Raw genomic sequence first — 12,500 nt, 5'->3', positions numbered from 1 at the left:
TCATCTACCTGTTGGGTGGTTTGAACAATGGGTTCTTAATTTCTGAGCTTTCGGCTTGCTGGGACTTGAGCTGTTGGCTCGAGGGCAATGGCGGTGAAAAGCTTCAATTACCACTTCACAATGATGTCAGTGATTGGACTGACCATGTGAACGTGTCCATGGCCTGGACTGAGAAGCTTAACAGTGCTTGAATAAAAACAGCCTTTCTATAGTACAGAGGCCTCGTGTACAGTGTGAAAACAAAGGGTGTTGATGGGTGGGGATGTGTGTAAGGGGGGGGGGACTGCAGGTACTGGTTTGAAGAGGATCTGGTTCTGAAGGGTCTGCGTGTGAGCTGGTTTGGGTGTGAACGGGAGGGGGGGGGGGGGACTCACGTTGAGCAGGTCACGCAGGCCAAGCCTCATGAGCTCAGAGCGGATGTGGATCCTGAAGTCCAGCTCCTCGCCACGGCTGATCAGGGCGTTCACCAGTTGCATACATACAGCCTACGGGGTGTACGCACACACACAGCTGTATTACACAATTCATCTTCACCACTGAATCTGATTTTACATTAGCATGGGAGAGTTATGTTGCATGTCCACCTGGAGGTATACTTAAGTGTGTGGGTGATCTGATTTGAGTGTGTGTACGGAGTGTATACCTTAAGTCCAATGTTGGGTTTACGCATGCCGGTGAGCAGATACTCAAACCTCTCAACCTCCCGTTCTTCCGCTATCTCTGTTAAGGACTCCAAAACTCTCTCATGCCTGAAACACACACACACACACACACACACACACACACACACACACACACACACACACACACACACAACACACACACACAGTATCAAACAGTTAGTCACAACAAAGTGAAACAGGCTCATTACAACAAGATTGGGCAAACAATCCCAGTGATTTGTTGTTCTGATTGCCTCATGGGTGTAGTTATTTCAGTGCCACTCGTGCATATCATCCAGAGATTGGGATTTCCACTTGGAAAACTAACGACTAGAACAGAGCCAGGAAATGATGGGCACCTAAGCTACAACGCCCAACTCGTTACACACCATCACAACAGACGACCTCACTCATACACACACACAATACAGCCACTTGGCCAAGTACAAGGCTTACAAAAGTACTGTGCCAGGAGTACATGACTGGGTTACCTGTGACTTCAGGTCATACCCATCATCTATCTCAGGATAAGGAGATGTATCGGATATATATCATATATCTGTGATGTATGCTTTAGGAGGCACTGTCAGATCACACACACACACACACAGACTCACAGGTTATCGGGGTGATCCAGAATGCAGATGGCGGACAGGATCTTGACGGCGTCCACCATCATGTGTGGAACCTTGGGGGTCACGGCTCTGACCAGGAGAGGAATGCCCTCGGCCGACATCAACATGGCTTTCAGCCCATGCTGAGAGAGAGAGAGAGATAGGGGGATTTGAATTTATTAGTATCATTGTAGTTTTTTTCCCCTTGATCGTCTGTTTTGTTTTCATATCATCAGTCATGGCAATAATGCTTATTAAATTGAATTGTGAGAAAGAGCGAGAAAGAGAGAGAGAGAGAGAGAGAATGTATGTGTGACTTCATATTACTGCACATTGTCTTTTTTTTGCAATGTGTTTTAATTTGTATTTTGGCAACACCGTATCCAAATATTCATGCAAATAAAGCAACTTTGAATTGAGAGAGGGGGAGGAGAGGAAAGAAGGAGAGGGTGAGGGCAAGGGAGAGAGAAAGAGAGGTGGGGGGAGGGGGGAAGAGGGGGGAGAGAGGGGGTAGAAAGAGAGAGAGAGCGAGAGAGAGAGAGAAATAGAGAGAGAGAGAGAGAGAGAAATAGAGACAGAGAGAGATGGAGAGGAGTTTCAGATGAAGGGTGAAGCGCTAATAGGAGATGCTCTGTGCTCTGGCTGGTGTTGTTGAGAGGAAGCCAGGCATCTCACTGGGTGTCTCACTGAAGGCTCTCTCACCTTGTTGTTCATGAAAAGCTTTCAGGCAGCGGATGATCTCATGCTGACACTTGACTTCCATGCTCCTGGGGTCCATGTTCCTGAGAGGGGAAAAGTGGTTGAGTGGTACAGATGTCAGTGTAATTGTGGTGTGTGTGAGTGTATGTGTGTGAGTGTGTGTGTGTGTGTGTGTGTGTGTAAGTAGGCAAGAAAGAGCTTACGGGTTCTCCTCTTGGAGTTTCTTCAGGAAGTTGAGCAGCAAAGTCAAGCCTTCACCCCCAAACTGCTGCACCCAACTTTGGGAGAGTAAAGAAAGCGTTGTCACGTTAAACTGAGCATGATATGTGCACGTGTCCAAAAAGTTTGGTACCTATGGAATAGGCTTGGATCAACACAGCAAACCAGAGGGCCATTTGCACCGGCGGAAGGTTCCTTTCAGTGTGACATCTATCCAACTTTGTATGTGTTTGTTAGGTGACTGGGGTGTGTTTGTGTATGTATAAGTGTGTTACCTGACTGGGGTGTGTATGTGTGTGTATATGTGTGTTACCTGACTGGGGTGTGTTTGTGTATGTATGTGTGTGTTACCTGACTGGGGTGTGTATGTGTGTGTATATGTGTGTTACCTGACTGGGGTGTGTTTGTGTATGTATGTGTTTGTTAGGTGACTGGGGTGTGTATGTGTGTGTATATATGTGTGTGTTACGTGACTGGGGTGTGTATGTGTGTGTATATATGTGTGTGTTACGTGACTGGGGTGTGTATGTGTGTGTATATGTGTGTTTTTCCCTGACTGGGGTGTGTATGTATATGTGTGTGTTACCTGACTGTGGTGTGTGTGTGTGTATATGTATGTATGTATGTATGTATGTATGTTACCTGACTGGGGTGTGTATGTGTGTGTGTCTGTTTGTGTCTTACCTGACTGTGGTGTGTATGTGTGTGTATATGTGTGTGTTACCTGACTGGGGTGTGTATGTGTGTGTATATGTGTGTGTTACCTGACTGGGGTGTGTATGTATATGTGTATGTATAAGTGTGTGTTACCTGACAGGGGTGTGTATGTGTATGTGTGTGTTACCTGACTGTGGTGTGTGTGTGTATGTATGTATGTATGTATGTATGTATGTGTGTTACCTGACTGGGGTGTGTATGTATATGTGTATGTGTATGTATAAGTGTGTGTTACCTGACAGGGTTGTGTATGTGTATGTGTGTGTTACCTGACTGTGGTGTGTGTGTGTGTGTGTATGTATGTATGTATGTATGTATGTGTGTTACCTGACTGGGGTGTGTATGTGTGTGTGTCTGTTTGTGTGTTACCTGACTGTGGTGTGTATGTGTATGTATATGTGTGTGTGTTACCTGACTGGGGTGTGTATGTGTATGTGTGTGTGTGTTACCTGACAGGGTTGTTGTTGAGGGAGACTCTCAGAGACTCCAGGATGCTGAGTAGCTGTGTGTCTCTGGGTTCAGTCCTCAGCTCCTGAATGTAAACCAATGCAGACTTGGAGCTCTCCTTCTGGTTTTGACTCTGTATACACACACAGACACACACACACACAACACACACACACACACACACACACACAGACACACACACAATAACAAGTCAAGTTAATTAACATTTAGTCAGAAAGGTCACATCCACCCTCCAAACAGAATGGAACCACATAACAGAATGGAAATGCAAACTGGTCTGTTAGAATACTAACTCCTTGCAGCAGCCTTACATTTGACAGATGTTAGATGTGTAATGATTTAATATAGATTACCACAGTGAATCCAAAGGAGGTGGTCATTGGATTCCTTGTTAATAGCAAAACCACTGATAATGGGGTTTATCATCAAGAAATAACATGTTGATTCATCACTTTAAAACGATATGATGTCAAGGCTACTGTACATATCTGTGTGTGTGTGTGTGTTATAAATGGCCGGCGCTTACAGCCTTGGATGTGTGCAGGTATTGGGACACCATCTCCCTCTTGATGCCGATGTCTTTTGCTCGCAAGGGCCGCTGTTTCTCCTCATTCAGATTCATATCCACCTAGCGGACAAAGGGAGGGAGGGGGGTCGGAAAAAAATGAGACAGAGAGAGAGAGAGAGAGAGAGAGAGAGAGAGAGAGAGAGAGAGAGAGAGAGAGAGAGAGAGAGCGAGAGAGAGAGAGAAAGAGGGGAGACAATTTTCAAAACGAGCACGCAATATATCTTGCTGCAATCACGCCATCATCCCCGCCATAAAAACACTCAAACACTCTCACTCACCCTGACAGAATCATCAGCCGCTGCAACAAAAACAACATTAAATCATCACACACACACACACACACACACCCTCCCTCCCTCCCTCCCGGTCCCTCACTCTCCCCCTCACACAAACCATTAAGTTGTCGCCACCATCTTTCCTGGAACGCATACACACATTCGTTACGAGAGGGAAAGTGGTGAGAATTTTTAACACTCACACCAGGGATCATTAAGATTGCTATGACACAAAATAAACACTCATCATACAACAACTCATCATAACCTCTATCCATCTTATCAGAAGGATTAGAGGAGCTTCAAACTCGACTGTGAAATCAGACACACACACACACACAATTAAGCTGATCATCTTAATCATATTCAGTGACACACACATCATCACAGTTGTACACACAAGTTGTAAGGCTCTCTTGGCTCATGATAATAACCACAGCCGTGGAGAACTCAATGTGTACAGTTTAGTCATGATCCTACATCCATCATGTCGATTAGCCAAATGAACACACACACACACACACACACACACACACCACACACCTCTAAGACAAAACATTTCACTGTCTGAGCCTCAAAAACACTCCTCACACAATTACACACACACCATTATTAGCTACTCTCTGTCTCATGCTCTCACACACACACACACCAGGACCACCTCGAAGACCAAACACTTCAATGTCTGATCCACAAAAACACTCCTTACACAATTATACACACACACCATTATTAGCTACTCTTTGTCTGTCTCTCGCTTTCTCTCTCTCTCACACACACACACACCAGGATCACCTCGAAGACCAAACACTTCACTGTCTGATCCACAAAAACACTCCACACACAATTACAGACACACCATTATTAGCTATTCTCTGTCTGTCTCTCACTTTCACACACACACACACACACCACTAGCTTTTTTTCAGTGTAACACACAAACAGAATGATTTACCATCATTCACTCTCTATATCACACACACACACACACACACACTCACCAGCATCTTCTCAAAGAGGTCCAGCACGTACTCGTCGCCGTGTTCATGCAGCATGCCGGCCCCGGCGGGCACCTCGTACTGGGCTGCAGTGGAGTGCCTCGGCCCCGTGTAGTGGCCCGGCTTCTCCTTCTCCTTCTTCACACGCATGCTGGTGAAGCGCTCCAGCTGCCGGGAGGTGAAAGGTCAAAGGTCACAGATATGCAAGGTACACACAGACACACACACACACACACACACACACACACACACACACACACACACACACACACACACACACACACACACACACACACACACACACACACACACAGACAGGGGACTGAGGGGGATGGAGGTGAGGTGGCTCGGTGGCAAAGAAAAGAAAAAAATATGGAAAAACAATGGGAATATCCTTAGGGTGCTTCGTTGTGTGGGGCGGCTTCAGCTTTAAGTTATTTCCATTTCTTTGCCCAGATCAGATGGTGGTTTACAGGCCTCTGTATTTTTGTCACCAGAGCGTTAAATGTTGGACCATAACCAATAATAAGCCAAACTGCCTTAAGAATGGAATGCTTAAAAAGCCATTTCTAATACGGGGAACCCGTTTTCATTCAATTTCTTCTCACTTGGAAGAGAATAAAGCATTTCTATGAATGGTATTATAAAGTCAAATACAACTCTAGGCATTCTGGAACCTTGCCATTAGAAACTAAAGCTAATAAGCGTACAGTGCAGGTGCAGTAGCCCCTTTGATTTCTAGATCGTTCTCTTCTAGCCTTCCTGAACCCACAGAGTTTGGCTTGTTTTGATCAGCAGTCCATTTCAAAGCTGTCTGATGGCAAAGATCCAGGCATGTAAACCAGGCTTTAAAAGTCAGGTGCAAATTCTAAGAGCATTCTTGGGGTATCGGTTAAGAGCCTTGTTAGATGTGTGTGTGTGCGATGGGGAAACTCAAAGGAACAACAACAGCCACGGGTCAAAGCAGGGGCCGGTGCTTGGCTCAGGGTGAGTGTGAAGTGGAGTTTACGATCGCTGTTGCCGCCCTTGCAAGCGACGGTGCGCGCCAAAAGTGACATCATTACAGCTGGCTCTTGGTGCGCTTTGGCGTTTTGTAACCTGGCACGGTTGATGCATTCATAACATGGACGGCTACAAGATGAACGAATGCTTGTTTGCAGATTCCCTGCTCTCTTGTTTTGATGGTGTATGAACTTGATCTTTTGTTTCATCTAACTGTTGAACGATGCTGGCAAGCTAGTTAGTGGGGGTTTTTAACGTTACCACCTTTCCTGATGAAGACCTGAGGGTCAAAACTTCACTGGATATAAACAGGCTGGTTTTGCTGGTGACTAAACTACACTAAACCAAAACCCACCAAAAGGACCCATCCAGTTTAATCCTCAAATGACTATTGGTGATACAGTTTACCGGTCATTTCATATATTTGATTGTGCTCTATTCAGCACATTAGTTCTTCTTTGCATTGGTTTAGATCTCAGCCAGCCACGTCTATCGTTTTGGACAAGAGTGCAGCGACACAAACGTGCCTCTAGCGCAAGTATAATAGTTATGGTGTCGTGTTGACGTCACAGTTCACGTGTGTAACCACCAGTACGTCAAGCATAAAGGTGCCTTAATGCACACAGAAGCACACACAGCTTGTGCCCCTTGGTGGACACTAGGGGGCGACAACGCGCTTTAAAAAGCTTTGGGCAAGACAAGACAAGACAAGACAAGCCTTCTGCATAACTGGCTCCAACCTTTTAAACAGATACCTGGTTGTGGAGGACTGGGTAGAATATGGGTCCCTATATTCTTAGATACCCAGCAGGACCAGATTTGGTCCAAACCAGCATACAAAGCCATGGCTGCCAAGCAGGAATCTGATCTGTTCTCTGGAGCCTGGCAAGGGCAGGGGGATGTGCACGTTGAGGGTTGAGGGTTGAGAGTGTGTGAGGTTAAGTAAGTGAGAGTGCAACGGTGAGGTTAGCCGCGTTGTGATGTGAACACATAACAGAGCCAGGGTTAGGAGGATTAGCCACACAGCCTAAAAAAACACACTAGATCATGCACACACACACACACACAAATACATCATATCAACCTACCTCATCAGGGATCAGCCTTTTGAGTTTCTGTTTGGAAAAGATGGTTGGTTGGGGGGGGGGGGGGGGATGACAGAATTGAGAGAAGGGAGGGGAGAGAAGAGGAAAGAAACAACGACAGGCAGGCAGATGGGGACACAGACAAAGAAAAAGATGAAGAAAGATGATTACGATAAAAAACGAATCAACAGTGAATTACAACATTTATACAGGAAAATCAAAGTTCTGAGACATCAGTTGTAGTTGATAGTGATTCAGGACAGAAGAGAGAAAATTGTTTCTAGCAAACACTTCAGTGTATTACAACAAGATAGGTTAAAGTGACAAGAACCTATATCAAAAGTTTTAATATCTGTTAAAAATCAGTTATAATCAATTCTGAATGATGACAGGAAAGGGTAACTGTCAACAACTACGTTCATTGGTTTCAGGGTTCCGCAAGACACATTAGTTTCAGACTTGTACAGACATGCTAAAACTAGTACTGTTAGTTCTAAGACTAAGTAACATTGTAATATTGAGTAACATTGTAGCGTTAACATGTGAACGAAAAAAAAACACCCAACCCCGTTGGTTCCGACACGTATAAATTCAATTGCATGTCCCTATAACAGCCACAAGGTGGCACACAACACCAGCAAATAAAACTCAGCCTCATGTTGCTGCATTTTTTTGTCTTGACACATAGGAAGTAAAATCTCTTAGCAGGGCGTCTGACAGTTACTGACTCACCTCTGTGTGTTTGAGTGTGCTTGTGTGTGTTTGTGTTTATGTGTGTTTATGTGTGTGTGTGTGTGACATGGTACATTACTGAATATTAGTGTGAGTAAGTGGGGAATATGACTAGGCTTTGAAGCGTGCGGTGTGAGTAAGTGTGTCTGCGTGAACGCGAGAGAAAGTGAGCTGTTTGTATCTATGGGAGAAAAAGTGGAAACTTATGTGAATGTCTCAGAAACAGAAGGAGCATATCTGTGTAGTTGAGAGAGAACAAGACTTAAGTACTCATGCATGCAGTATGTACTTGTTGTCCATGCATATCTATGTGCGTGTGTGTGTGTGTGTGTGTGTGTGTGTGTGTGCCTGTTCAAACTCTGCCAACTGGTCCAAAGCCACTGTGACGAGATGACCATGATAAGAGCAGTTGACCCATTGACCTCCCCGAGCGCTAACAGCACAAGCAGCACAACATTGATAACAGACCCCTTTATACACTTCACACACACACATCAGGCGACACCGTGTAAACACATACACCTCACACACGCATCAGATGACACCGTAAACACACACACACACACACACACACACACACAGAGAGCACCATAGGGAAAACATACATTAATCACCCTTTAGCAGAACATCACACCATTAACCACCTAGCACCTGAACGACCTATATAACGCACATAAACTCAAGTAACACATGGCATTTTAGCCTAGCTTAGCTTAGCACACATATATATATAAACATCACCAGTTTCACTTTCAAATTCCGGCACTGGGGCAAAGATTCCAGAGCAAAAACAGCTGACAGATCAGCATTCCTCTGCTATCGCTGATGATTGAAAAGGCTGGGGGCTACGCCTAGCCGAGGACACACAGGCCCCAATGACAGGTTAGGGCCCCATTACATGCTATGAACATCACTGTGTGAAAGCGCATTCTGATTGCCTGCCTGAGGGAAATGGAGGATCTAACTCAAGATGTCGATTCCTCTCCTGATTAGCCTACCGTTCGTGCAGGAGCATGTTGTCAATTAAACTGAAGCTAAATGGGAGGAAAATCATCTGCACACACACACACCTACACACACACACACACACACACACACACACACACACACACACACACACACACACACACACACACGAAACATGCTAATTAAAGAGATGCACATAAACTAACCCAGGCACATACCACACGTCCCCCCCACCCCCCTCCCTGTATGTTCCATTCTGCAACTGCACTTTCAAAATGAGATGCAGCTTATGCCAGGGTGTAATGGGGTTGTGTTGCAGCTGCACTGCCTCTAATGGAGGCCCTTATGTAGTTAGTATCATATACACACACGCGCTCACGCACACATACACTGTGATGGCCATATCTGTTGTCATACGAGACATTAAATGGATCACAGCGTGCGAGTCCGTTCCGATCCATTATGCTCGACCCTCGGAGTCCATCCTGCTGAAGTTAAAGGCCTCTTCTTTAGTTCACTCTCATCTATCTGTCCATCCATCCATCCATCCATCCATCTCCCCCTCTGATCTCACACCCTCGCCCTTCCTCCTGAAGCTAGAGCTCTATGTAATCTCTCCTAAATATCTGTCCTCTGTGTGAGTGATGAGGTTATCAGACTTTTCAGATGTCTCGCTCTCGCTCGCTCTCTCACACTCTCACACACACACACACAATACCAAATACTGACAAAGGGACCTCTTCTAACACAACACACACACACTTACTTCTTTGGCTAGCCCTGTGTGTTATATTTGGGTACCGTTTCCTTGGTGTAGGAGGTTGGGATGACAATGGTCTTTTTAAGCAGGCGATTTTTTTTAACAGCATTAGAGGAGAATCCACACAGAGCCTGAGACACAGTCACGCTGTCTCTGCATCATCTGCAGCCAGCACTTATCTGTTCCATTCCAACACAGCCCAAGATTTGTTATGCTGTGTGTGTGTGTGGGTGTGTGTGTGTGTGTGTGTTTATGCGATCCTTCTGCATAGATTTGCTCTGTGGCCATGTGGGTAATTGGGCACAAGAGAATGTCTCTAACTGTACGGGTGTCCAGCTTTGTATAGCTTTTCATGAGAGAATGCATCCATATGCTTTCCTCTATAGAAGTCGGTCTCCCAATAGGTTACACACACACACACCTCAAGCCAGAATCCCCTTCCCTGGCCCTCTACATCGTTTCCAGTGTCTATCAGGGCAACAACCACACACACAAATAAACCCTTACACACCTGAGTGGGCAGTCTCTTTCCTTCTCCTTGCACCACTCCTCAAGACCATCCTTCAGCCTAATAGCCGCCCCCTGCACACACACACACACACACACACACACACACACACACACGCACACACACACACACACACACACGCACACACACACACACACACGCAATAGACTTGGGTGTGTGAGGCCCGCAGAAACGGAGGAAGAGGCAAGAAGGGGAAGTGGCCGGCTATTAGGAGTCTAAGAACTTTCAGTTCTCTCCTAAATTCAATACATTGCAATCTCATGATATTTGTAGGATATTCTACTTTTTCTTACCAGCTTTAACCAAGCAACATTAACGTTTACTTGCTTTAAAAGATGAAGCATTCAAAACCACCAAGAACCATTTTACATATTGAAAATGTATGTATTTCTAAAGAGAAAAAAATTTATTTGAAAAACATAATGTGACCCTAGGAAAGAAATCACACCTCACGTAATAAACTTGCATTAGTTGGTATAGAGGGAGTGATAACATGGGTGTAATAGAAGGTGGTTTCTCGTTGACCTTTGTAAGAGGCATTATCTTGATTGGCAAAGATGTCCTTATCAACCGCGCAGGAATGTGGTCTATCAAACATGCGCCCACAGTGACACATTCCACATTCCCCACCCGCAGAAATGTCGCTCACACTGACACTGATACACACACACACACACACACACACACACACACACACACACACACACACAGGTTTCCGTACATGCCCTGTTTGTCCTTTGCCTGTCCACACGGGCCACATGGGGAAACTAAGTACAGACTCGTACAGACTCACACTCACACCCTGCGAGTGTCAGAAAGCAATTGTTTGGCGAGCCGATCTCTATCGAGGACAACTGACACTTTGCAGCCAGCGCTGCTGCTGCTGCTCCTCCTCCTCCTCCTCCTCCTCGGCCGCGTTTGGCTTCCGGCTGCTGCCCCCGGGGGTACCCTTTCCACAGCTTGGCGTCGAGTGCGCCGTCAGTTTCGGAGAACAGCCAAACAGGTTTGGGAACTGCTGAAAAGGCTAAACCGCAACCCGAGAGGCTGCTCGTTCACCTCAGTCTGAAGTGTGTTAGCCAACAGAGCGCAGCCAGGTAACTGAGTACTGAGAGAGACTGAGAGACAGCTAGCTGTACTCTCAGTCGGCCCTATGTTAGATAGCCATTAAATGTTACATTACGATGATGCATTGTCGATAAGAGGCTAATCCATCAGCGGTGTTGCAGCGCGTGAGGCTGAAGTGGACCAGTGTGCATTAGAGAAACAGGACACTGGGAAACGTGTTGCAAGCCAAGCAGCATGAGGGTATCGGCGACTGTGGTGTGTTTTTAGCTCAACGGGGGAGTGACGGAGCTGAGCGTGATGCAGGTACTCAGGAGGCCCTCGGGGGGGGGGGGGGGGGGGGGGGGGGGGTCCCTGTATCGGGGGGCCATCCTGACTTGCTTTAACGCACGCTGTGCTACAGCGGGTCGCGCTAACGCTCTCTTATTCAGCGCGGTCAGCAGCAGCCCGTGACAAGCCTAATTGGAGAGGGCCTGCTGAGAGGAGGAACCACCTGATCGTATCCAAGCTGCCACCCAGGAGTGATCCCCCCCTCCACACACACAGTTCCAAATATACTGAACAAGTCAAATGCGTTTACAACACACACACACACACACACACACACACACACACAACAGTCAGGAAATAAACAAAGCATTTGTTATGTTTTTCCCCCCCAGCCTGTTGATGATGAGATAACATGTACACATTGTACTGAGAGATCCCTAGAGACACTGACACTGATGGAGTTCACAGAAGGCACCGACCCGGAGATATACACACATAGTTCTCACAAGCATACACACATAAACACGTCTACTGGACACTCTTAAGAGAAGGACCAACCACATACACATATCACAGAGGAAACAGCAAATGCCTGTGTATCTGTGTGTGCGAGAGAGTAAGTGAGTGTGTGCGTGTGTGTGTTTTAAACTAAGAAGGGAATCCCAGTGCAGAGTTAAAAACAGGTCTGTGCAAGGAGAATCACCACACTTCAGCATACATGTGAGTGCATGCATGTAGGTGTGTGTGTGTGTGTGTGTGTGAGAAAGAGAGAGAAAGTGTGTGTGAGTGTGTGGATGTAAGTGTTATTGTGTGAGTGTGTGGATGTAAGTGTTATTGTGTGAGTGTGTGGATGTAAGTGTTATTGTGTGAGTGT

General features: G+C 46.0%; 1 protein-coding gene across 1 annotated transcript in view; it reads right to left on the bottom strand.

Moving 5' to 3' along the window:
• The window catches only part of LOC105903250 (protein diaphanous homolog 1), a 115,832-nt gene that overhangs the window by 82,700 nt on the left and 20,632 nt on the right, over positions 1-12,500 (bottom strand). Inside the window, 10 exon segments of the mRNA XM_031587588.2 lie at positions 375-485; positions 644-749; positions 1,280-1,419; positions 1,979-1,993; positions 1,995-2,058; positions 2,179-2,253; positions 3,361-3,491; positions 3,906-4,007; positions 5,224-5,388; positions 7,311-7,337. Of these exon segments, the coding sequence (XP_031443448.1) occupies positions 375-485; positions 644-749; positions 1,280-1,419; positions 1,979-1,993; positions 1,995-2,058; positions 2,179-2,253; positions 3,361-3,491; positions 3,906-4,007; positions 5,224-5,388; positions 7,311-7,337 (936 nt within the window).

Source organism: Clupea harengus, chromosome 20 (assembly GCF_900700415.2).
Source record: "Clupea harengus chromosome 20, Ch_v2.0.2, whole genome shotgun sequence".
Lineage (NCBI taxonomy): Eukaryota > Metazoa > Chordata > Actinopteri > Clupeiformes > Clupeidae > Clupea > Clupea harengus.
Note: the sequence above shows the minus strand (reverse complement) of the source record. Positions and strands in the feature narration are given on the sequence as shown.